At 42.3% G+C, this 27534-nt stretch overlaps 1 protein-coding gene across 2 annotated transcripts; it reads right to left on the bottom strand.

Annotated features, from left to right (window-relative positions):
* Positions 1-3368: 3368 nt before the first annotated feature.
* On the bottom strand, positions 3369-16175 carry LOC119728406 (delta-like protein 1). 2 transcript variants are annotated; one of them, XM_038200632.1, is made up of 11 exons: positions 15137-16175; positions 14538-14849; positions 13950-14010; positions 10921-11184; positions 8439-8496; positions 8120-8253; positions 7792-7952; positions 7296-7497; positions 6044-7136; positions 5003-5111; positions 3369-4417 (listed from the first exon to the last, which is right to left on the bottom strand). In XM_038200632.1, exons 1-11 carry the CDS (start codon positions 15206-15208, stop codon positions 4412-4414), a joined length of 2472 nt encoding a protein of 823 aa, XP_038056560.1. In that variant the 5' UTR covers positions 15209-16175; the 3' UTR covers positions 3369-4411. The 2 variants fall into 2 exon arrangements, with proteins under 2 accessions (XP_038056560.1, XP_038056561.1); XM_038200633.1 differs by lacking the exons at positions 13950-14010; positions 14538-14849; positions 15137-16175 and adding an exon at positions 12789-13399.
* Positions 16176-27534: the final 11359 nt, after the last annotated feature.

Here is a 27534-nt window from a genome sequence, read left to right as displayed (position 1 = left end):
GTTCGACCGTGGCTCTGCACATCACGTGAATGTCTGATCCTCAGACTACACTTCTGAGGCGGTCTTTGAACTTGTGTCTGAGAAATTGGGGATGAAACTGAACCCAAACGTCGCTCTATTTTGCAATGGAGTGGAGAGATCATTTTTCAAAGAGGCGATGGGCTTCAATACTACTTTCATGGGTTATTGTCTTCGGGTTCAAAATCACCCAAAAGTCATCGGTTAACCCCTAAAAATCAAACAGAAAGTGGAAGATGGATGCCATGAACACCTGTCGGAGTTGTATTATTCCCGACTTTTCATTGGCGTCTATACGAAAATTTATGGACTGGTTTGCACCTTTAATACGCATGGTATAGATAACCACGACGTCTCAACTGTTGTGAATATCGCAACACAGCGTCAGGGAACTACACATCTGAGTGGCTAAGGGTGGGGCAGTTTTCTTGGTGGGGCTTACGTTCCCTCTTTTGGGGGTGTTATTCAAAAGAGGGATGCTGTCATTGTTGCCATCATTTATATCAAACAAAACTTCTGGCCAACTTTTGCAAACAGCAGATAATTCAAGAAGTTCATTATGATGTCCCATCCCCTCACCCGCCTATTACCTTCCACTTTTCGTCAAAATGACCAAATGTAACATACATGGATTAAACAGTACAACCTGTGGACAGTAATGAATGCACCAAAAGACATGGATTAGCTTTTTTTTCATGTTTTTTTTTATTTATATGTTTTAAAGACTTTCACAGGCGTATAAAGTATAAGCAGTTTCACGCTCCGTACAGTATACGGAGCCAAAGCTCCGCCCACAACAAAACACCGACTTTCAGCGATTTTATTTTGCACTCGACTTTGCACTTTCATACTTAAAATAGTTTGTACGATTAAAAAAAAATGTCTTTTCTGTGTACATGTACCATAAGTCTATTTTGTGAAACTGAGAATTGGCGAACACCTTTTAATACCGTTGGATTCAAAACACATTGCACTCACAAATTTTTAAATATTTTTTTCTGAAGAAAAATGGTTTTTGTGTGAGAGCGTTCTATAACTGTATACAGACTTTCCACAGAAAAGGCATGTGGTTTTTGACTTTACAAATATTAAAAAGGAGAAACTTCGAATGGTGAACAACATACAACGTGGTGATGGAAAAAACTATAAAAACAGCGAAAATGGGCATTGTTCATGTACAAAAAGATTACAGATTTTGAATACATCATCAGGAGAGGCACAATTTATATTAATATTAATCCATAGGTCAGACTGTGGAACTGTCTTTAGTTACTTGCGGTTTCAGATATATTCATGGCACCAAGGCCGCCACCAAGTATGATGTCTGGAGACCGCCGCTAATTGGCGCCAGTTAACTGCTGTATGAAGTATTGTTATCGTCGATATTTTGATACAGCTATTAATTTGTCTATACTGCAGCAGATAATGACAGTTTCACATTCTGAGAAATTTCTTTGAACATATACTGAATACCATCACTGGTTCAAACTTATAAGAAAGGCCTATTCCTTAACAACATTTCTGGCAGTGGTTTGTCATTGATTTTTTTGTCAATAAAAAAGGCAATTTTACGGGAGATTAAAGGGAAAGAATAGTCCCTTGAAATTACGAATTTTATAGAGAGCGCGTATAAAGGTTTGCCGAGTTACAGTACAGAGAATGCAACATTATACTGCTCACGTACAAAGCATTGACAAAACATTTCCACTTATTGGTCCGATGTACATTTTTTTTTACAAACCTAGTACACAATTCTACTGAGTAATCTGATATATTTATTTATCTGTGAAATGCATATTCATTAGAAAAGGCTTCCAATCGATTGGACTTGTTCACTTGCAAAAAGTTTCAGGTATACAAATTTGGGGTATATTCACAATTTCAAAAAAGGAGTCTTCTCGTATTTTGGTCAAAAGTAAAACGATCTAATCAGATTCCTCGGCTTTTAAGCTGTATTGAAAATGGAAGACCTCAAATTGTTGAAGGAGTAGCCTGTTTTTAGATCACAGAGATGGGAATTTCGCAGAGAGCCATAAAAAGGACTGCAAACTATGTTAAAAAAATAGTAAAGGAACACATCTTGTGAAAAAAAATCACAAAAATATGTAGAGCCGTTTAGTGAGAACAGGGGTCGGTCTTCTTTGCGAAGTGAAGGACCCACTGACTCCTTTATATGTTTTGGTGTTCATATTTAGTTCAAAGGCCACACCAAAACATTATTGAAACTCCAAAAAACACCCAACCGGTCCAGACCAATTTTTTTCTTGGGGAGGGGGAGGACCACACAATATAGGTCGCCCAAGTTCTTTTGACAGCCCAAACAATGCTTTTCTCTAGCTGTTGTTTCTGGGCCGTGAATGAACCGCTACTTGCACCTGCTCCTGAGCACAAAGGCCCATTTAACGGGCTGAATAGGGCAGGATATAGGCTGTGCTCTCTAGCTACCCAAGTGGAACTAAGCCGGCGGTTCAAACCTCGCATGCAGTGACTGGGCCCGTGTACTTTGTGTTATTGAAAAGTGTTCAAAAACATGGCCCCCATTTTTCAAGCTTTATTCATATAAATAAGTGAATGGTAAAGAAGCCATTGGCCCCCGGGCAATGGAGGGTGTTTTTTTTTGGTTGTCTCCAGTTTCGAAGAAACAAAACATGTCTTCTGGTGTTACCGGATGAGTTAAAGAATTTCTTTACTTCTAAAGGCCACGGATTCTCTCAGGTGTGCTTGTATACAGGCAGTGACAGTCCAATCTTTGTTTCCCATAAATTTGATCACCTTTTTAATATTTCTGTGCTCCCTCCCGGCCCCTCCCATTTGCCATCTCCCCCATGAAGAAATCTTGTGGTCCCAGGGTGCTGTTGACTGTCTGGAATATCAGACAGCGTCAAACCACGTGATAATATTCTATATTAAGGATGTCATTGGTATGGCAACACATCCGTATGATTTGGATGATAAAGAAGAATTCGTCCAGTTATGAAGAAGGGTTTTATAGTCTGAAATGTGGTCCTCGAAGCACCATCTAAATACTGTTTCAAGTAGAAACCCAGTGTTTCGTAAGTTTTACCAAAGTTTGGCTATAGTGTACTTATTTTCACGGATGCTCTTGGAAAAAAAACCCCAGTTTTGCCTTTGTATTGAGCTCAGTATATTCCTGATCCAAGGAAATTAACGAATCGGCTGTTATTTAAGTCTTGACATCTAAAATTTGTGTAAGTACATGCTGCCATTGTCAATAGCATCCTCCTTTTCCTGCAAATCATACATTGTAGTCTTTGGGTATCAGGTAAAACATTGTGATTAACCATGAACAGAACTGCAGATATCAAAATGACAAAAGGTTTAGCAAGTGCTTCGTTCTTTAAAAAAAGAAAACATCTGCCAGTTTGGTTCATTTATTTCGGATTCCAAAATCACAAAATACCAAATACGATAATCCAATGATTTTCCACATTATGTATATACAAATGTGCATTTTTTACTTTCCCTATAAAATATACACAGCATATACAAAATTGGACAAAATGCCAGCGAAAACACCTATCGCACTGGTGAGAAAACGGCCAAGAACGGAGCATGATAATGTCCGGCACAATAAAATACATTTTGGTCCGCATGCATAGTAATTAATTCTGGTAGCTAGAAAATGGTCCTAATCGGTAAGAAACTTCTAGCTATCCAATAAAGTCATTAAAATCGATTCTCGTTTTTTTCGCCTTTGTTAGTTTAATAATTAAATTATGGAAATCAAAAAGGAAACTCTTAACTCACAAAAATATATAAAATATTTCAAGAAAATTTATATCTCAATAATTTAACAACACAATCAATCATAAGTTCCTATTTTTTGATCAGTTTAAGTTTTCATTTTTTTGCAATAAATAGGAATATGTAACAACTTTCAATAGAAAAAGGAAACTACATCGGTAAAAAGGGATGGTGTTAACCACTTTTATGTAAACGTACGTCACCGCATTATCCCAGTACAAAGCATGGCCATTCTGTATGGTACATAGCCTTACTATACAAAGATAATCAAAAACAGCGCGCTATAGAAAGCAGACACTTTTTACTAAAACACAGTTTACTTTTTCTATTTTGTTTATGAAAACTTTTTTTTGTTTTGTTTTGTCGTTTTTTTTCAAGCTTTGGAATATTGCTGCGAATTAACTATGATATAATTATCATCCAAGGCACAGTGGTATCCTTAGCTGCAGTACGTACGTACAGAAGCGGCCAGAGCCGGTCGGCAACAGGCTGCATAGAAGAGTAGTTTCTGAAGGAGAGGCGAAGTCATCAACGACAGCAATATTGGCAGTGATGTATAAGCAGGTATTTTTTTAAACAAAAACAAATGGCAGTGTTGGCATCACAGGGCGACCACAACATTGAAGACTCATACCTGTCAACAGCAAACAAAAAGTGAGAGAAAAAAAGAGAAAAATTAAATATGAGCTTTCACTGAAATATGCCACAAACTTGAAAGCTTTTGTATCTGTTTAGATTTAATGTGATCGATTCACTTTAGGAGAATTGCCACTTTTTCATTTTTATGAATTTCTTCATCCTCGCAGTCATGCATAATTACACCTCCAAGGTTCATCCAACCAAAATACCTGATTGAAAAGTATACCCAGTCAGAGAAAAGCGTAACTGGAGATTCGCAGAGACAGAGTCTGATATTGCCAACATCAAGAGGCATTTCAGACGTGATAGCATCCCTTGGATCATATTTCACAACACTGTTTGACAGTCCCAGATATAGATCAACTTTTAGTTGATGCTTCCATGACATGGGCACTTCGTGAGTGATACGGCCTGACGGTGTAATGAAATCGTCCTCCTTCTGCCATTCCCTGAACCGGGCATCGCTACAAAGGATGATTTGTAAGCCGGGGATGGAATAGTTTTCAGAGATCGAAGTTTTATGGATAAGTAGGAGGACACAGGACAACAAACACTGAGTGGAATCTTCAACTCTACTCACCTCTGTTGCTTGCAATCTTGCCGGCGTCGACCTTTCTTCGTTGAGATGTACTGAATAACACTGTGAATTTCTATTTACACTTTTTGGGTTGCTTTCTTCAATAACTGCACTGTAGAAGAGAAAACGAGTAAACGCCAAAAATGTAGAGTTAGAATTCTCTGTGTGTGGATTATTTTTCTCACGCCTATTAAAACAACCTTGGTTAAGTTAAGAAGGCTTTATACAGTACAAGAGACCTTGAAGACGAAATAAAAGAAAACGAAACATCAACCACTCAAGGCACAATTGAAGTGGATGTTAATATCGTTTTTGAGGGATAAGCTTGGATTGGATCAATACAAGGGTCCACTGTCAGATTATCATAGGTGTTATGGTGGAGTCTGTTTTGAAACGCAGGAAAATGGCCTTGTGTTTGACAGCACAGCGAAGATGTCCTTCGATGCGAAAACTGAAAAGGCATTAACACTCAACAGATTCTATAAAATGAAATTGAGCACAATTCTTCCATATACATGTACATTGTAAAAGGTAAAACATTGACAGCATCACTCCTTTGTTGTATTTTTTTGTCGTGACTACAACTATTTGGAGGCTGACAATTGAAATAAACGATGAAAATAAAAGTGAAGTAACAGCAACTTTTTTTTCAAAATACGATCGTCTGCCTTAAGTTTTTGCCATCCTAAAGCCAACTGAGTTTACATGAAGTATTCGGTCCCTTAAACAACTTCATGATCATCAATGATAGATCAACATGACGCGCGCACGTTGAAGTACTCTCCTCTCTAAAATGCAATTACTCGATACGGTTTGTGCTGACGTCACCGCTTGGCGACTGCCGATCGGGTTCAATTTTGGAGCACGAGCCATGCGCCGCTCAGTTTTGACAGATGGAAAAGATATTAATGTGATATCTGAACGTGTGTAGCTCACATCACGCGTCCATTAACGAAACAAAATCGCGCTCAACACCGAAGTAATTTCCTTCGAGTTGATGGGCCAGGCAAAAAGAGGGTCAGGATACAGTGAGATAATACTTACGAAATTTGCACGATGGAACACTTAATATTGTGTCTCGGCGTGCTCTCCGTTGACTGACATGTCGAGTGCAACGATTCAGTTCTTTTGAGCTGAGAAGCTTTCTCATCGTAATAATAATAACTATCCTCCGCGTCCAGTCTCGGCAACGAGTGTCTCTGGACGTAACTCATGCACTCCTGTGTGCTAATTTTCTCCACGGGCAGGCTCTCGTGGTATGTCTCCTTGGCGGAGTAGTCTTTGCACTTTGATTTGCTAAAATTGTCACTTTCTGTATTGCAAACTTTGCTGCTGATGCTGAGCAACGGGAGGACTTTCTCCTCCTGTGAAAAGTTGTCTCTGTACATGTGTCTGTTGTTGGGCGTCGAGTCTGTTTTCTCAACGTCCCGCGCACCACGTGCGTGGCTGTGGTCCACGTGTTGTCTTCTGTACACTACAATAATGAGAATGATGATGAGAATAATGATGAGCACACCGAAGGACACGTAGATAGCAATCTGGGTGACATCAGACAAGCCGTAAGAGGTGTGGATGTACGGTGAGCTGGTCCCCACGTCGCCTCCTCCATTGCCTCCCAATGAGGAGGCTGATGAGCGATCGTTGGTAGTACTACCAGGGGTGACCGACGGCTCCAGCGTGGTAGTTGAAGCCGTCACATCATGCCTCTCGGCTATTCCACACGTCTTACCAATCCAACCAGCAGGGCAGGTACACACAAAATCCAGGGGATTCGTAAGATCCGGGGAGCAGGTGCCTCCGTTTAGACACTGGTTGGGCAGACAGGCTGTCGGTACGGTGCAATTCCGGCCGGTATATCCAACATGGCACAGGCACTCGTAGCCGTTGACCTCATGGTCCACGCAGGTAGCTCCGTGGGCACAAGGGGCGGTAAGCTGGCACTCAGTCAGCTCAGTCTCACACTGGGCGCCGGTGAAGCGTCTAGGACACACGCATCGAAGGGTGTCGAAGTCAGCCACACAGGTACCCCCGTTCTTGCACATATCGGCCGAGCACACGTTCCTGCTGCAGGTGCTTCCAGTATATCCATTGGGGCAGTCGCAATAGAATCCACTCAGAGTGTTGACGCAAGTACCTCCTGGAAAACAAGATTTAAAAAAAAAAATACAAATGAGTTCCGCTGATAAATTTTTCAGATGAACCTACAGAAGTCTTCTTTGATAAGTCTTCCTTCTGCTTCTGATTCCTTGAAGAATCCGTTTCATGGTATCTGAAAGTTAAGCATTTCCTGACTTACCGTTGACACACGGGCTGCTGCTACAGTAATCTCTTGTCTCACATCGGTTGCCCACGAAGCCTTGCGGGCACAGACATTGGTGGCCATCTTGGGTTGTGATGCAGGTGCCACCATTACTGCAGCAGGTAGGTACCAGGATGGTGTCACAGTACATGCCAGTGAACCCTGACGGACAGGCGCATGCGTAGCCATTCTCGGTGCTCTATAAGTAAACAAAGAGGGAAAACAAACCAAAAAATCCCAATTAATCCAAAGCTTCTGAAAACCATACGAAAGGATCACCACGCTTACAAATTGGCAGGCATTGGTAAATTGTGTTCATTCTTTTTTTCACGACCGCCTGGGATGTTTTAATTGGCGTTAAATTAGCCTCCGGTTGCCGGAGTACACTGTAGCTGGACCCATCAGCATATACAGCCATTAAGTGTGCATGCTTTTTCATCCATGTCCATCGTTAAAATTAATGATTCATGTGACTGATGCTACTGCCTCTTACCTGACATGTACCACCATTCTGGCAAGGACACTCAACCGCCACACTGCAGTCGATACCGGTGAATCCCGGCGCGCAGTAGCACGTGAAGCCTTCGGGTTGACCGCCGTTCTCGCAGGTGCCTCCGTTCTTGCATGGCATGTGGTTCGTGCAGTAATAAAGATCTGCAAATAGAACGTTTCCAACTTGGATAAGCATACCAGGGTCTTTTTTTTATAAGATGCAAATGAGGTATAAAATATGGATTTCAAGCTACCAGCAGAAATGCCTGGGAGTTATATAACAACTTATAGAGAGAGAACGAGTTATTGGTTTTGGTGGGTCAAGTTACCTTGATTGCACAGCAGATCACCCCAGCCCGGATTACAGATGCATTCTCCAGGTACCGTGTCGCAATACCCGTGAACACAGCCTTCATAGGGAATACACTGGTCGCAAAGTTCCCCTTCCCAGCCATACTGACATCTGTAAAAAAAACCCAAATGATTTCAAAATGTTAATTTAGAGACAAATCAAGTAAGCTTTCAATTAATGGAAAAAGAAACAAAATCGAATGGACTGTTTCATTATTTCAATATTTGTTTTTGACAAAAGTACATCAATATTAAACGACACAACATAACACAAAACAATTCATTCAAAACACATACGTGCATGTTCCTGGCGCTGAAGTGCATGTTCCATGTGCACAACCTTCGGCACAGATTGCTGCAAAAATAGGTAAAGAAAAGAAGAAAAAAACATGCATGATAATAAAACTCTATTATATCAAATTTTGCAGATACTACGCACGATGTTTTATCGCCCATTAGTAGCGAAAGGCACGCGCGCGTTTCCTATTAATAGAATCTGGATATTATCAAGGGGTTCTCGTATTTCCCAGGGTAGGAGATTTGCAAAGGGCGGCCATTACATTGACAGCAACCATGCGGTGCGTTGATGTCATGTGTGTAGACGTCACGTGACACGTGCCCCTTCGGTTTCGATTTAGCGCGAGTGTGCGCCTAATGCGTGGCGGTAAATAGCGATGACAAGATCTCAGCTGCACCCAGAAGCGTTGCCAGGGCACTGTAGCGTTAAGGCCATCTTTTTTTCTTTTCTTTTCGCGCGAATCATAAGTTATGCTAATTTATGCAGACAGCTGTCCACCGCCGGCACAGCCCGTGCGCGCACGCGACATCGTTGTTGTTATCAACCATGCACTACGTCTCCATAATCCCTACATGGCGCGAAATACTGTATTGAACTCGAGTGATGGGCACAGCATAATTATCATTCATTGTAGCAAGCAGGAGGTAAATTAACGCGAGATCTCCAGAGACTCACTGAGTGCCAAGCAGAAATTTGAAGCTCTTTTTCTTAACACTTGCTTTTAATCGTTTACTCTGATTGAGATTCAATGACAGGCATGAATGCTCTCGCTTTGGTATAACCACGATGTCTGTCACAGTCAACTAGTCCCACTATGCATGGTTGGGAGCAACACACTCCATGTTGCCAAGCACATGATTTACACTGACATAGTTACCAAGGTTTCACCGGCCTTGCTTACAAATAAATTTGGGCAGCGCCATGTTTTGGTGTATGTAATTTAATTTCATTTTTATGGCGGCCTGACTGGTAATGTTACTGCGCGCAGCTGTCGCTCTAATTAGATGCTGCAGGAGCCCAGGGTCATTAGCAGTTATCAACTCTCCTTCATTGTAATGAAATGAAGGCAGGAATGCCATCCAAAATTAACCCGTGCGCGGTCAAAGCTTACTACTCGCCGGTTGCCAAGCTGCAGAATCGCAGGCCAACGCGCGTGCACAAGGACTCAGCTGCCTGATAATGATGATGATGATGCCTCATGCCTAGTATTATAAGACGATGGTGAAGCAACGGGTTGAAATGGACGGTGGATATTTTTGCATCAACCTGGGAGCCTGCCAGTGACCTGCTCGGCCTGTCAGCTCCCAGCACCGCTGGCAGTTGTTGAAAATGTGGCTCTCGCATTCGCCGAATAGCTGCGCATGGCGTTACTGGCGTACCGAGCGTGGGAAAATATATAATACAAGCTCGCCTCTTGGTTTGTGCACCACGAGGGTCCGTGCACGGCGTAACCCCCAAAGACAAATATGGCACCGTCCCGGGTCGCGCTACTCACAATCATAATAAAACCATAATTCCACATATGTTGAAGAGATGGATCGCTCTTGTCATTATTATAAATCAACTTTACGGTCGTATGTATATACATTATAATTAAATGGGAAAATAGTAACACTGATGAGTTTTATTCCAATGCAAGAAAGTTAGGCCCTACTGAATCGCCATCCAACATACAATACAGGGCATATGCCAGAGATGTCTAATTGAGAAGTCATTGATAGAGCTAGGCGTTACTCGCTTTGCCGGTGGCTTAATGCTGTTCAATCCTTTTCACCCATGACTAGTTCCTGCATAAATATTAGGTAAATCCCTCGGGAATCCAGGGTTTTCACAGCCAAATTCATGTACGTTGCATCTCTCGCGGTATATTCCCCAACCACACTAGCTTCACATCTGCCTATCCACAAATAATAACCCCGGGCTACAAACACAGATTCCCAGGGATAACTCATCGGAGAACATCACCAGACCTTTTGTCAAGGAGTTAACACGCGTTGGGACTATCATTATCGACAATTTTGTTCAAAACGATTAAGGGAATTTATTTTACTAAATTCCGAGAGTCTTCTTAGCACACAGTTAATCGTGGGTTCAATTCGAAAACCAGATACGATTTATGAATTGTAACACCAGTCAATGTCATTGTCATTTTGTGTATCAAACAAAATCGTAAATTTCTAATTTGGTTCCGTTTTTTTTTCATTTCGATACTTTACTCAAAAAGTTAAAATGGCTTCCCCTTGCGTGTCTAAGACATAATTGCACCTGGCGAACCTCCAACAATTTCCACAATATCTGCCCTGATAAAAATAAACCTATTTATTCAGCGAGTGCAAAGTCCACATATTATTATTTTCGGAACCCAAACGTTGAAACCGTCTTAGCCATAGACCTTTTCTACTGCGAATTCCAATGAGAGGTTGTTTCATCTCACTAATTACTAAGAAATAAAAATAAAAGAGCCTTTTATTTTATCCTTACCTATGGTGCAAAAGGCTCCCTCCCAGCCATCCAAGCACACTTTCTGGCCGTTTTGGTCGCATCTCCAGTGGCCCAAGCTGTCGTTCTTGGGCCGGCAAATATTGGAACATGTCGGTCCGTAGTAATTCTCATTGCAGACCACCCGATAGGAGATGTTCAATTCGTGCTGGTGCTCCTCGTCTGTGTGTGTTCTGTTCGACCACTGTGTGTCGACGTCCAGAAATTGTTGAAAGGCAACCCTGGTTAAAACCTGCCGTTCGCTACCTGTGTGCAATAAAAACAAATTAAACACAGCGTTAAATGTATAATGGGCATGTTGTAGTGTTCAATTTGTAATGACAATATCTAGCAATACACCATGTATATTATGATTCTTGAACGATGTTATAATAATTATAGCTATACGTTTCATATCTCTCTGATTTTTAATTGCCTTCACGATAGCAAAGAAACCATAATCTCCAGCAAGTTGTGTTAATTTTATTTTCAACCCATCAGCTGTGAAAACTCATTTAGGTGCTGGCCTTGCCACGTTAAATAAAACATGGTTGTGTTTGTGTGTGTGTGTGTAAAGGGATACAATAGTTGGGAGCCTGTGCCTTCATATTCTATCAGTGGCTCAAGGACGGGGCGGTATTGTGTGTGTATATATATGCAGATATTCGCGTGCGTAAGCGTGCCCCTTCGTACTCCACCTGCCGTTTGTCGAAACAAGTGACCCCTATCTCAACTGTTCCCTCGGAAGCAAATATTTACATATTGCCTATTGATTATAGTATTTGCTGCGCTCTCCAATCGATAAGGATGCAAAAAAAAGAGAGAGAGAAATATTTCAGAGTGCATATTATTTTATGACAGCTCCTATTTTGTATTTCTTCCAAAATCTCTCGTACATGTACACCCAGACGTGAACTTTTATAATGTTATTAAGAAATGTATGTTCGAATGACTCGGGTAACACAGCGAGTTTTCCAAAGACCGAGTTCGTAAGTAAATGTTAGTGGGGGAAACAGATGTTTGATGTCCCACGGTCTGAGCCAAAGAACTAGCTAGGTTGTACTCTGACCGATTTCGTGTCTATACCAACGTGTGATCGAACTGATCAACGTGGATGCTATTAGGTTACCTATCAATATGACACCATGCATTTCCCAACATTAACAGACCTAATGTATTCCACACTAAGTTCATACAGTGGAGAAAGCTGATCACAAGATATTCATGACACCGTGAACTTTATACTCGGTGCTAATGAAGCATGTTGAAGGACACTATGTGCTGGTATGCATGAACATTAAAAATTATATACTGGTTACAAAATGCTTTAAAAGACACACAACTATTAACGACAACTTTTGGCCCTGAGTGTTTCCACTTTCAACGATACATTGTAGTGGTTTTGTTTTAGCATAGAGCAGGGGTTTGGGGAAACCCTTGAACGTCTCACGGCCAGTGGCGCGTCTTAAGACGTGCCCGAACAAGCCCGCATGGGTGCGTGTGTGGGTCATTGTCTGGCCCGAATTACCATGCGGTTGCACATAGGGTTTCATTGTTTGTGTCAACGCCCAAAGGAGGTGCAAAAAAGTGTGGGTAGTCTAGAGTCTGCGAACTCCGGAATAAACAGGAAAGTTTTTTTGTCTTAACAATTGGAAACAGGCCGAAACTTGTCCGGTTGGTATCAACCGACCAGGTGACGCGTGTCCCGAGGCCCACACCGGAAATGTTGGAGGTGTTTATCGTCCGCAATATTCCCCAAATTTAAACCAGGAAATGCCAGGTAAATTGGCACGCAAAATTTGCAACCTTCAAGAAGGAATTGGATGAATGGTAGAGGGGGAAAAAAAGGAGGGATAACCAAAATAATTTACCATAAGGAAGTGATGGTGGGTTTGACATTGGGTGTTGCTAAACTGATAAGCTCGGTCTTGCCATGCTTTCCCTTGACTTCTGGCCCCGAAGTTTCGATGAACTACATTCTGTGTCCCAGGGGATCCCTTGCCAAACTTCCTCAAAAAACAAACATGGCTTTTGGGTGGATTGGATACAATTCTTGACAACACGCGAGGGAGAGATGGTAACACGCATCGCGAGTGTCCGAATATTACAGACCCGGTAGCCATTTTGTTTAATTGCAGTGTATTTTTTTCTTCCAACGTCGGAGTGGGACAAAAAACACGGTACGGTAAAACGGACGGTACGCTAGCAGCTGTCAGAGCTGGTTGGGGATCTGATGTTAACCGGTGACAAGCTGCACTGCTGCCGTGGCCTGTCCCTGTCACGAGTCAATTGGGGATACAACCAAAATGAAGAAAGACATGATCAGCTCGATAATTTGAAGGAATCTAGCCGAAGCATCCTTCGCGCACTGTATTTATGGAAGGGCAACTTCCATAAAGGGACGGGGTAGGGTTTCCGAGAGACCCTCGCTGTGCGCCAGCAATTTCAACAAGTCCCGCGTTCTCGCGAGTGCAGCCACTGAAAGATGAAATATTTGATCCACTTTGGTGTGTATTCATATACGAAAAGCGGGAATCGGAATATGAAAAAAAAAATGAAATTGGGTGATGCCGTGTTTAACCAAGCTTTACTATCATAAAGAGAACCGAGGCATACAATAATAAACACGGAATGAAAATTCTTCTAGTCTGGGCATCGATTTCCAGAGTTCTGGCACGCGTGCAGTACTCGCGCCCATCGATCCACCGCTCCGGGCCCAAGCCATCATTAAATTACATCTTTTTTTTGCGAAAAGGATTGAAAAAAAAAAAAAACCCTGAAAGAGGGAGGAAAAGGGCGAATAAATAAATAGAATTTATCTGTCTGACACACGCCTGGAATGTACGATGCAACAGGCCATGCAAAGTGAAGATGCAGATGAAATTAATATCAACATTCTGGTCACGTGACCCAAACGGTTTCCATTCAAAGAGTGCATTGCCCCCAAAGAGGGGTGTGTCACAAAGATGCGCAAACAGCCCGAAAAGCAGGTTTAAGTTTCACCTTGGGAGTGAAGAAAATTAAAATCTTACCTGGGGCGGGTCCAAGACTTGTAACGTCGTGAAACGCTTGGATTATTAACGTAAAGGTCCCCTAAAGAAACAACGCAAAAAATAATAATAAAAGACTTGTGTTGACAATATGAAATCAAACACAAAGGATTATAAATTCTACCCGCCCTCTCAAAACCGGCTCCACAAAAGTTTACAGTGGTCTTTTCAGTCACGATTCATAGAGAGAAAAAAGGGAAAGATATTTACGAGTGAAAAGCGCGAAAGCCAGCCATGCATATTATCACGAGAGCCCAGCCTGGGCCGGTGTGGGGGCAGGTGCACACGTGCTGGCCAATTAACAATCACCGTGTGCATTGTCCAACGGGCCACAACAACGGTTATCTTGAGCCCATTCAGAAGTTTCACATTGGCGCCATTGCGTTTAAATAATGCTAACAAGAATGGTAAATAATCGACTATATACCGCTACACCTTCATTTGCATTTGATTTCTGTGATGATTTACATGCGTGTACAAAACCCAAGACATTCCAATCCTCCATCCATCCAATACATACACACCACGAGAGGGTTAGATAAGAGAGAAAAAAAGGTGATCAGTACTTACCGGCCAGGCGAAATTCAACTGAACTTTCAATGGGTTGACGAAATTATTTTCCTCCGAGGGCCCAGTGGGAATATCAAATGTGTTATCTCCAAGAACCGGTGTAATTTCTTCTCCAAAAGTGCAAGCCTGTGTATTTTCCACATCAGATGGTATATCCCGCATGTATTCGAGCAAGCAAATCCTGAAAAAGGTCTCACACTGCGCCGTGCATTGGCCAGGGGAGCCCGTGCCACAACAGTTCCCTTGACTGTCCGCTGCCAGAGTGTTCCTAAACGATGATAATTCCAATTCGAACCGCTCTGTTCCCGTTACCTAAAACGTGCAAAAAAAATGGTGGAAAAGAAGCAAGATCGTTATGTATCCGTTATCTGTTAATAAATCAGGCACCATTCGCACACACACACACTTTGCATAGCGTAAGGCAGCATGGCATGACATCGCATACACACTGCACGGAGAGGACCACGCGGTTCATGAGCTTACTTCACAACAAACCCGGGCCTCCTCGGTTTATATTCCACTTGCGCATCATCCCACCAAAATTTCTCGGATTTGCACACAGAAACGAAGGAAGGTTTGAGAATGAAAAATGTACTCACCTTTGTAAAAACTGTGATGAAATAAACCATTAAAACCGTGATATATCTCCAGGAGAGCCGTAACCGACCCATGATTATATGTGACTCTGCCGCACTCCGTGTACGGCTAGCGAGTAATATCTGCCTGGTCGTATCAAAGAGCGAACACGACCGTATGCATCCGATCGGCTTTGTGGATAGGCTCCGCCTACTGATGTGTGATTGACAGTACTCGGCACGCACGGACGAATGAGGGAGTGCTGCTCACTGAATGGGGCTATGTAGTGACACCCCTTTTGGTGGTGTGTGTACGTGCACTAGTGGTATACACGGTGTGTGACACGAGTCTGGCGCTATGATCTTCTTCAAGTAAACGCACAACTCCAGTATAGGACTGTACTAACTGACTGCCGACCAAACTCTTTTCCAAATTAATCAAGTCAGTTATTCGTGAGCTCCGAACTGCCAGTACACGTGGATCACGGTGTCAACTAACGAAAGAACCCAGCGTGCGTTCCACATTCAAGACTTTAAGAGACTGATTTGCTGCGATCCGGCGTTTAGCGGAGAACTTCACCGATGCAAACTCTGTCACGAGACTTTAACACTGACGGGTCGGCCGGTATAAGTGTGTCTTAAATATTTCCCCCTCCGCATGTTATTAGCATACGATTATTCAGGCTCGCGCGTGGCACGCGACTTAAATCTCTGTTTCTAAGGAAAAGATGGCTTCGCAGTCATTTTGAACAAAGCTAGTCAATTTGCACTTCGGATTAGAAGTTAATCAGTTCATCCTATCGACTGAAAAGTTTTAACACCTTACTGCCCTCATAAACATGAACATCTGTTGGGCTCTGTTCACAGAAAATCGACTTGCTCATGTTTTACAATGTGTGTACATGTAGCAGAGAACATGATTGAATGAATGTCAATTCTTGTTTTACCCAACTAACGGCAAGGAGGAAGATGTAAAGAACATATTTTTATTGCTGGTCAAATTCCTTTGGTCGTATTATGGACAGCGTTTATTGAAATGCCAGGACGAGATCGATCGCCAAAACTTGGCACGCGTCAGTGTGTCGTCCAAACCCCTGCAAGTTTTACGATCGCTTTTGTTGTTGGCAAACGAGAAAAAAAACTTTGCCAACAATTCTCTTTGTTCGTGGCGCGTGCGCTGGGGGACGTGGCTTTTAGTCCTTCCCTGCTTTTGGCAAGGAGCCCAGTGTTGTCCCCCAAAACCCTGCCTTGCACCTGTCCGTTTCTCTTCCCCTATTGTTCGGCCTTTCCTTATCTTTGTACACATGATTAGTGGTACCCGTTTTATGAATGACCTCTAGTCAACAACCGCCGCCAACGACCAATAGGAATGCCCCATTAAGCGTGCCTAGTCCCGGAAGCGGTCACCCAATGGCCCTTATTTGCTTGTTATGCTAATTACCTACCTGAACATGGATTATTGGGTGCACGCGTACGTATGAATAGTCATGACAAGTTTGGCCTTGTGTAGTTTTTTTTGTGCTTCGTGCTGCTAAGCAGAGCTTTCAGTGTATGGTTTGGGTCAAAATGGCTACTGCCCGGTGTCATGAACAGCTACATGTACTCCAAAAACCAAATTGCAAAATGGATCAACAAGATATTTCTTGCGATTCATAGCAAAGCGACACACAACTGAACACATTTCAAATATAAACGCCTGATAGTGATACAACCAGATATTTATCATTCTGAAATATCTTACGGGCTTAATTACATACAAGCATATATTAAAGTTTACATCCGAAGTTTTTTTTTACAAGACTCCTTCCGTGTGACTAACTTTTATACGACATGCTCAACAAGCAAATTATATAAGAAGTAAAACATGTAGATCCACTACTGGGGTAGTCCCACGAGTTTCCTATTGATGACAAAGGGCCCGACATTTTTTTTACACGAATGTGGTCAGCGCATTAAAGGGGATCCCTGCATGCGCAATACCGCAGGTAATGGACATAGGCAATGCACTTAGCAGTCTATACGGAATCTCTGCCTATCATAACATGGAGATACAGAACATGACCCCTTTGACCCCGTCTAGTCTACGTCATCAGCACAGCTGGAAACCAAGGCTAAAAGGCTGGCTCTGCTAAGTAGGTGACCTTTGACACCCGACAACGACCTCCGATTTCACATTATTCAAAAAACGAGAGAAGCTATCTGACATTTAGTGGATCACAATCAGGTTTTCATTTGTAGACCATGTTCTTTTTTTAAGACCTCCTTTGTTTTATACCCAAGATGAACTTGTCACGCAGAGGTACATTAAAGCCTATCATCATGCAAATATATGACTTCATACCAAGCTGAGATTTGTTGATGTTCTTATTTATCGTCCGAAGACAATGAGTATCATTCAAAAGAGAACCTTTTCGGGTTGAACATTTATTTGTTGAGGGTACCCCCAATACTGCACCCGCACCACGTGCATCCTCTCCAAGACCCTAATTGTCACCCGCGGTCACGGTGTGTAACAATGGCACGTGCCAACGCGTGCTTCGTTAATGAGTTTTCATCGGGTACCATTTCAGACACGCGGATCTTGTCTAGTCACCAAGACGTCACCCAACATATACGTACCCCGTAACTTACACTAGTCACGTAATAACTGGGCCCAATTTTTATAAAGCTGCTTATATAAGCAGGAAATACTTGCTATACACTTAGCTAAAATGAGACGGGTGCCAGTTACAAGTAACTTGAATACTGTGGCATTTTGGCTGGTGACCAAACTTCTGTGCTTAGCAGCTGTATGAAAATGGTTCCGTTTTGCAAATCCTTCTTACCCGGCTTCTTCATCCAGGTTTTTTCATTGCAATTTTGTGGACAGTTATGAATAGAATTTGGTTTCAAGGATATAAGATGGACAAGAAACGATGATGTGTTACTGGGAATTGCATCTTCAACTCTCCATCGACGATAAAGCGGGTGAAAGATAAATGTTTAACTTATCACGATACATTCCATATTGAACAGTCCTTTTTCATTTTTACAGCAAACCGTGCATTTGACTGTCACTCAATGAGGTCTTGATAACTCGTCAAAGTATATTTTCTCCCAATCATGGGCACATTGAAAAAAATTTATGCAACAAGCACGCTGCTAACGACCTACATGCACCTGTTGTACCGACGAGACATTGGCCGGAAAAGGGAATGTTATCAGCTGGCGGGGAAAAAATAAACAACAAAACAACAAACAGACCACCTCGCGTCACATTCACCACCCTGCATAATAATAAAGTGTTTGCGAGTATCTTGTTTTAACCATGTTTTAACGTCTTATCAAGTCAATAAACGTTTGAAATATCCCGGCGTCTCGAGGGTTTATCAGCAGCACGCGTGACTCGCGTGCCGGTCATAGAACAAAGTGGACTTTATCACACTGTTGACTGTCGCTGGCACGCGTATAATTAAACGGGGGCCGTCGCATAGGCAATGTTATACGGAGCATGGGTCAATGTGATGTGTTAAGGTCTCAGATCACTGTTTATCAAAATTCAAGAATGAAACATAAACAAAATCTGTTTTGATGGTCTGAAGTAGATCTTTCCAAGTTTCACATTCCTCTGAAATACAGACAGAAAGGCGTTTTATTCGCCTTTGCCATTTTTTTTCATCCGCACGTTTTTAGCAACAACTATAGCCCTACTGTTCCCAGAGAACTTTTGAGGTTGAAAGTAATATACAACATTTGCAAACATAAAAAACTACCAAATTATTATAAAATACCTTACTTGACTGTAAATGAATAAAAGTCTCAAACATCTTGTTAAGATAATGGCACCCGGTGTGCTGTCATTTTCAAGAAAATATTTTTTTATCAATTTCCAACGACAGTCGGCCGACCACCGTTTGTAAAAAAAAAGAGTTTTTTTCCTTCAAATACTGCCCCAATTTATATACCAAATTTAGTTAGTCCACAATTGTTTGCAATTGGTTACACATCCGTGAACGGAAGCCAGCTATAGTCTGGTTCCTATATTCCTGACAATTCCCCGACGTCTACAAATTGCTCCGTTTCATCTGAAGTAGGGTCAGGGAACCAGACTACAAGAACAGCATTTTTTTCTTGGTTTTTCAGCATCTATGAACACAAAACTTTCAAAAGGTTAGTGTAAATATTTGCTATAAAATACCAACCCCCTAATCCATCCAGTTCTGAAAATAACAGCAAAAGCAAATGTTGTATATCCCCTTTAATGAGTTAACTTTAAATTGTCCTGAAGTACTTTACACAAACCATTCGACACAGAAACGTTGACATTTTTGATGAACCTGCTCAATTAAGAACACCCTTAAAAATCAGCATAATACCAAAAAAAGAGAGAATAAAAGCAAGTTTTACAAGACCAAGTCCGACTTTAAAGGGAGAAGAAATAATAAAGAGAATAGAACAAAATAATATAGAAACATTACAGGGCCATGTATTACCACTAACAAGTGGTGTAAGAAACACAAGTTTATAACTTTTGTAAACCTGCTCGCGAGAGGCATCCGCAAAGAAAACAAAGTGAAACATTTGCTGCGTCGACAAGTAGCAGGTCCCTTTTAATTTACTCTCTTCTCCATACAGTTTGGGGGAACGAGAATATTTCGGGAATTAAATCACGCTGCGATGTCCACTCTGTCCCGACGTGGGTTTTTCTCCAGTTACCCGCTTGACCTCTGTCGATTTGACAAGTTAAAAGTCCTTAGCGGAGCATATTTTTTTTGTATCATGTTTCAGGTTACAATTAAGGAGCATATCATGCATAACGGAAAACACTGTTGAAACAATGTATAGACCCTTTGCATATTTCACCATGACAGTGGGCAGGTCTTTGTGTCTGTGCGGTACACTTGATAGTGCTTTATAGATTTAAATAACAAAACATGCCCGCTGTCATGGTGCACCGTGCAAAGGGTCTATTTTCAATGTGTCAGACTTAGGCAATGCGTTCAGCTGTATGACAAATTGCTCTCTTGTCTTTTGAAATGTCCTTTGGGTGTTTTTTTATAAGAGACTTGGGTAAAAGAGTTCATAGATCATCGCAAACCTAAATCGGTTCTCTAGTGGGGCAGATAGGGGAAATATTTGGGGGAATTGTGCCTTTGATGATACGAGCATTGAATTTGGCACACAGAGTATGTCATGAGAAGGATATTTGGCTATAGGGCCATCGCAGATTTGTCCCTAAGGTAGGTAGATAACAAGCAATGACAGCCATTTTGAAAAATTTGAAAATTGCTTGTTATTCTAGGCCTACCTATATTTTTTTCATAGGACAAATCTGCGATGGCCCTATAGCCAAATATCCATACTCTTACTGTGTGCCAAATTCCATGCTTGTATCATCTGCCGTACTACTCGGTGGAGTTATACTTTCGGTCTACAGGTTTAGCATTTCGAACTTCAAGATTACTTAAAATGCAGTCAGATTGTAAGATATCAGTGACCTGAAGTGCTCTTGGTGAGCTTAGAGAAAAATGGTGCAATAGTTCAAATCAATCCCCACCTGATATGCAGTATTGTACTGCAGCTATGGTTTTAATTCAGTTTTTAAATTTATTTGTGTAATCAGAAATTGCAATGATGTTACCGTACGATGGAGGAGAGTGTTTCGAGTGGAGTATGGTATTTCTACCGTGACAACGTATTTTTTTCTTTGACCGGTACCGTTGGCCAGGACACCGGTCAGGCGCGTGCGGGAGCGTGTCAACCAAGACAAGAACAAGTCTCCCAGCGGGGTCTATCCACTGAAAAGAAAACAACTTTCTCATTTGACCCTTAAATGGCCCAGCATTGTAATTAGTTACACCTTTATATATAATTGTATAATTCTGTACATACTTGCTGGTTTAGCCACGTATTGTTACACAAGTTACAACCCCGAATTGAGGTTTGGAGTTGACTTAATGCTTGAAATTTAGAACAGTAAGAAAGTTCGACATTGAAAAAAACACAAACCCATATCCATGCTCTATCACAGATGTAGGTTTGGTATAGATACTCTATGCACTTGAACACTTGACCTTGGTAAGAGGAAAAAGGACTTTGCGAGTGTCTTTTTGTCCAATAGGACTAATAAAAAGAGTTAGAGACAGGCTGAACTCCATCAGTGCTGCAAGTGTCTGTTGTGACGAGCTAATTTAAAGGAATTCGGAAGGGCAAGTGGAGGGGTCTTGGGGGTTGATGGCGTCTGGAGGACGGCGTCCCTAGGTCCCGTGCCTCGCACCCACCCAGCCCCGCGTGCCGTGTGACAGCCCGCGCCTTATATGGTAAAGGCCGGTGCAAAACACGACAGGCAGAAACACAAGTCGTTCGTTGTTTTCACCGGGTTTAGGTCGCGTGTTTGCGGGTTGGTGTTGTCCTTATTTGGAACTGTTCGCGGCGTGAGTGGCATGGGTTGACGGCGGGTTGCCCTGCGTTCCGTTTCCTTTAGCTCTGTGGTTATACTTGTCAAAAACTCACCCAGTTTAATTTACGCTGAGTTTACTATATCCCACTTGTTCTTCCAGGACCGGACGTCATTAATCTAGGTCTGAATAATAAACAATCCTTGGTGCACACGGGGAAGACTCAAGTACTAGAACAATGAATGGACACAATGTCAACATTATCATTTTCGTTTCATGAACATTTTCGAAGTGAATCGAAAGCGATACCCAAAAGTTGTCGAGATTTCAACCACCTCTGACCTATCAAGTCGAGAGGCGTTGTTGGAGATTCGAAATTCTCGTCACCCGTGGTCTAGAGGCGACATCGGCAAAAAAGGGTGAAAATTGGTCTCCTCCGTCTTGTGGTCGAATGCGTGAAATATTGAGACCGTAGCACCTGTCTCCTTGTGTTATTTTCTCTTTGTGTGTCCATCCCAGGAAACAAATGGGGGAAAAAAGAACACTCGACTGGCTTTGAGCACGGGTTGAGATCATTAAGAGCCACGGTGTTTGCACTACCGACCGCCATGGCAAATTTACACACGCTTAACTTGGAGGGTGAGTGCTTTGCCCCCTGTATAATCGGCAGGGAGACTGCGCCCAACACCGAGGAGGAAAAACAAAGTAGGAGAGAGGAGGAGGCAGGCAGTGGTGTGTGGAGACTGACCTCTTTGAAGGCTCTTTGTCTGCACCCAGTGTGTGCGCCTGGCCTAGACAATGCGCCCATGATTAGGCTACATGCTGAAGTTTAACTTTGTCAACACGCTGTTTGCAGATGTTCCTCTAGGGCCCTGGGGAACGCGTGGCCACGAGTACGGATCGAAGACTTGGCGCGTGTCCGGCTGAGGCCCCCTTTGTTGGCCCGCCTAAACCCCCCTGCTTATCCCCTATCAGCTTTGTTCCCACTTGACGGAGGCAAGGCTGCCACGCGAGCGAGTCGCGTGCCGCTTTTGTTTCTCCAACTACCGTTTGTAATTAGGCTTTGTGCACCGGCAAGCCCCATCACGTGGTCCCCCCCCCCTTCAAGCAGTTGATTACCAACAAAACCAGCTTTAGCGCTTCGGTAAATGAGGACAGAAAAAGAAGCCCACTCTTCGCTTTTTGTTGGGTGGGGGGGGGGGGGGGGATGGGGGAAGGCGAGGTATCACAGTTTATAAGCCACACGCGCCTTATCCCAATCACCCCCTTGGCCTTTTGTCAGAAGCAGGGAGCTTATCGGCCCTGCTCGCGTAATAAATGGGCTTCAGTCCTGCCGAATTAGAGAAGAAAAAAGCCGGATACAGGCCTAAGACTTCCAGACAGAAAATTTAGCGAGAAAGCAGGAGAGAAAGAAAGTTGGTTTCCGCTTCAAACGGGGTCTAAGCCGATAATTGCGCACGCGCGAATTCGTCTTGGATTATTGTCCGTGGACACAAACTTTATCCTATACAGTGTCTGTCCAATAGCCTGGAGAACTTTCTGCCTACCGCATGTCACGTGTCAAATAAAGGGTGTGAAAGCAGAAAACAGTCGTTGAAGAAACAAAAGATGCTGCAATCACTCGGGACATAGAGTTCGACGAAAACAGAATATAGGGAGTCTGTGAGTTTGGAGTGTCAGAATGACGATGTGAGGAACTGAATTTACCATGGTTTTTCTTCAACCGCATGTGACTATTTTACCGTTTTCATCTACAAACCAAATATCCGATCTTTCTTACGTTCTGCGTTACAGCCATTGCCCCTCCAAAGTAAAATAAAGCCTAGAAGATACAAAACAAAATTTGGGAAGGTCAGGATAATTTCAGACCCATCGCTGATGTTTATTACGGTGATAAAAATACTCAGGGGGACATGCAGTAAAAGATCCTTCCTGATGTCTGTGCATCGCAACGAAATATTTATGGGCATGAATTGAAATTGATGCTCTCTCGAGTTACAGAAATGTTTGAAATATCTCGGTTATGTAATAAAATTTCGTCCGAATTCAGTTGGCCCAACTATCAACGTAGAAAAAGTGACATTGGAGGGTTGATTCCTTGTGTCTTAAGGTTTTTGTTTCTGTAAACTCCTCGGCTTGTGCGTTTTTCGTGAATGAAAGAAAATCTTGGAATTCCCAATTGTACATGGGTAATGAAAATATATTAGGCTTACACCCTTTTGTAGAAAAACAATACTGTTTAAAGCAAACTAAAGACACCAATTTGTCGAAGGGATGAATACATAATCATGTGTAGTGACGCTCAAATTTGACTGATGGAGAGAGGGGAGTTGGTCAAACCAAACACGGCATTGTGTTATTGTAGGGTTTTACCAATCGGCTCGTGTTACGTAAGGGCCTTTAAGCCGTGCATAATAGGCCATCTGGCGCGTGGCTGCTAATGTCGGACAGGCGCCGATCGATACCGAATTAGCGACGAAAAAAAGACCTCGTGCTTCAAACTTCTGTTCTTCTTTTTGTCTAATAAGGCGAAATATCACGGTTTGTAGGATTACAAGATATACAGACTGTTGTCGTAGGAGGTTGGTAAAAAACTACAAATTAGTAAGCAAGTAATACGCATTGTCTCGTCTTGCAATGACTCGTGAACATGCCATAAGCCCCGGTAGAACATTTCATATAATCATTCTCTGATGAATTGGGTATTTTCCTTTAAGAAATATTGATTCACCTTCTGTCATCAGTTGAAGTGAGAGGAGAAAAAAAACAATAAACTCAATTGGAAAAGTGCGTTCTGGTGCAATGTTGGTATTGAGCTATCCGCTGAAATAAAGTCAACGTTTGGTTGGTTGGTAAATTAGTTCACGGTTAGTTGATCGATTGGTTTATTCGGTCCGTCGGTTGGTCTGTTAGTTTGGTTGGTTCGTTCCTTGATTTTCAGTGGTTAATTAATGTAATTTTTCGGTTGATGTTTTTTTTTTTCCCGGATTAGCCTTGCTGGTGATGAAGCTCTATAATCATACTGTATTATGAGAGTTGAGCGATGCATATTTTGTGCATATTTGAACTTAAAGCTGTGCCAGGTCGTGAATATTTGGCAAAGAAAGGGCCAACAGAAATGGGGAAATGCGCTTCACCTCCGTCCCCGTTTCCAAGTCTGATGATGATGTAAAATAAAGCAAGGCTCCGTGCAAAACGGACGGTGAAAAAACTCGCCGTTGAAACCGAATCATCGCCAGATTCCCCCAGTACCCAATTATATTTATTTTTTAAACAACTTATACCAACAACACACACGACTGTTTCGGTATAACAAGCTTGACGCACGGAAACTGACCGAACAAAAACGGACAATGGACTTTTTAATGCCGCGGCAGGCGCCTGCATCATTAATATTCCTGTCCGGACTGGTCGCGTGCCCCATTGTTCCCCCACAATAGGATGCTACTTGTGGTTTGGTGGCCGCCAGGTCCTTTGTTGGGAAAAAAAAATAATGAACCTCTCCAGTGCTTTTATTCCTGGAGAATGGGGGTATAATCCTTTCCTCCAACCCCACCCGCCCAGCACGCGCACAAGACACGCGAACAAGACACCCTGTTAAAACGAAGCTGCATGGATGTTTTGTATCAAGTCATCGATCGCGGTGACATGTTGTTACGGAAAAACAAAATTACAAAACTTCGCACATTTCAAGTTAAACACTTCTGCAAAAAATGTTGAATATTCTTTTATCGTAATTCCGATTGTTAAGGTTGGGAGGCCCGGTGTTCCGGTCCCGAAAGAATCTTTCTCGAAGACAAACGAGTCACCTTTGAGAAGATTCTGCTATACTCGAAAAGCTGTCTTACTTTACCCGGTTCAAGTCAATCCAGTCAGTGAGCAGTGCTAAGGTCTTTTCACACTAGAGAATCCACATGTACCTTTTATCTGAGTTCTTAACGATTTACCCATCCAATCATCTATACCATGGAACAACAAACGAGTTGTTTTTTTAAAGTTATTTCTTCGCTCTGAAATTTTGTTAAATTAACGTGTTCACAAAAGGACTCGAAACAGCCCATTCATAACGATGCGTCGCAAAATCCATTAAGGGCAACTTTCTCCACAAATATTGATTAGGACAACCCGTGAAGACTCATCATAACGTTATTAAAATTCTACCACAAAGGGGCAGAGCTCTGGACCATTAATTTTTTTCTGGTCATCGAGTAATGTCCAGTCAGATCTCCGGACACTATCCGTCCAGCTGAAGGACTTGAAGAGTGCATTCACTTCCGAGACGCCCCGCCGCCTTTATCACCCCGTCCCAATTATCGCCCGGGCCGCTACGTTTTCTTCTGCAACCGGGTACAGTCACTTAAAATAAGCACGCGTTACTTATATCACGTGATCAACGGCGGATCCGGGGGGTACCCCCCCAAAAAAATTAAACAAACAAATAAAATACGAACCCAATTGTTTTTTTTTTTAAAGTGACGTCGCAAAAAGGCAGCCACTGCGCACACCACCATCTTTTGCAAAAAGAAATTGGTGAAAGTGGTCAGAAATTGCCTCAGATCGCACAACAGAGCATCTATAGGCCTAATCCAAAATGTTCCGGGACCCTTAAGCGAGCCCCGAACCCATGCCGTAAATTTTGGAATCAACTTTTGGGGAACACAGTTTGTTTTTTAGCCCCCAAAACAATTGTGTTCTGGATCCGCCCTTGCACGTATTATGTCACGTGATTGGAGCAAGTTCATGACGTTATCAATTCGTTGGAAAGTCGAAGCGAATTGTGGCCTATAGAGGTTTAGGCTGATGTTTTCAGATATTGAAACATCGTTGGCTTGAATCCCACCCACTCATTTTACCCCTTATTAATCAAAATTATTTGAAAAGAAAGTTTTTAAGTCTGGGAACCACCCCGTTGACAATTTACGCATGCGCATTATGGCCAGGGACTACGGCAAGGTTGCAGTCTACCATTAAATAAAGCGCCATAGACCTCAGTGATAAAAACGCCCACTTCCAAAAATTATGAAAAATATTCACAACTCCCAGGTGATTTTAGACACACATCAAATCAAGCTTATTTCTTTAAAATTCATTTTCCGTGGATCTTTTTGGGAGAAAATTCTATCCAAAGATGATCACCCCTAAAAAGTCCTGAATCCCATCGCCATTTTGAAAAAAGGATGCCTATACGCTCCATTGCAAAATAGAGCAATTTTAGGGCCCAATTTTATCCGAATTCAAAGAAATACGAGCTCGCATACCTGTTCACAGCTTCCAACCTTTTTTCCTACGAACCCCCAAGTTCATGGCCTACAAAATGCTCTAATAGCAACAAACCCCCCCCCCCCCCAAAAAAAAAAACACACACACAAAATAAAACCAGGGCATGAAAATCGCGATTTGACCGGCGTATAGGCAATTTCGGGCCTATTTAATGGCCTGCACCTATAGGCCTTTACTTGGTTGCGGAAAAAAAGTAACTGGTTCTATCCATGGTCAGTCTTATTACAGCTTCATGGCCATTCCGAATCTAGACAGGCTCGGTGCAATTAATTAAGTACAACCCGATTGTTGTCATGCAAATTTAACCGCGGAGGGATTAGTGGGAAGGGTGGGTAATTAAATGACGCTGGCCACACTCATCCGCAGTGAAGACAGCTCGTCACCAACCAGACGTTATGGGCTCTATGTGGGCACTAACATTGAAAATACTGTCGGTGAATGATAGAAGTTTCTGATATGGACAGGGCCATATTACCAATAACGGTAAAACGTCGCAAAACAGAACTTAAAAAAAAAAAAAAATTAAAGCCATTTATACCACTGTGAAAATTGGTTCTGGTGGTAGTTTTGAAAGCTTTTTATTCGTAATCACTAAGGCCTATCCTTTTCGATACTTGGAAGTCTGTAAGCTTTTTTTCCCCGTAACCTTGAGCAAATTGTGTGAATTTGGTTCTTTTTGCAGCGGATTCTACTGTTTTTATTTACATTCCGAGCTCTCCAGTACGGAAGCTTAAAGTGACCATCCGAGTTTCCACGTTTCTTTGA

Source organism: Patiria miniata, unplaced genomic scaffold, assembly GCF_015706575.1.
Source record: "Patiria miniata isolate m_02_andy unplaced genomic scaffold, ASM1570657v1 HiC_scaffold_20, whole genome shotgun sequence".
Lineage (NCBI taxonomy): Eukaryota > Metazoa > Echinodermata > Asteroidea > Valvatida > Asterinidae > Patiria > Patiria miniata.
This window is presented reverse-complemented; position numbering and strand designations above follow the sequence as displayed.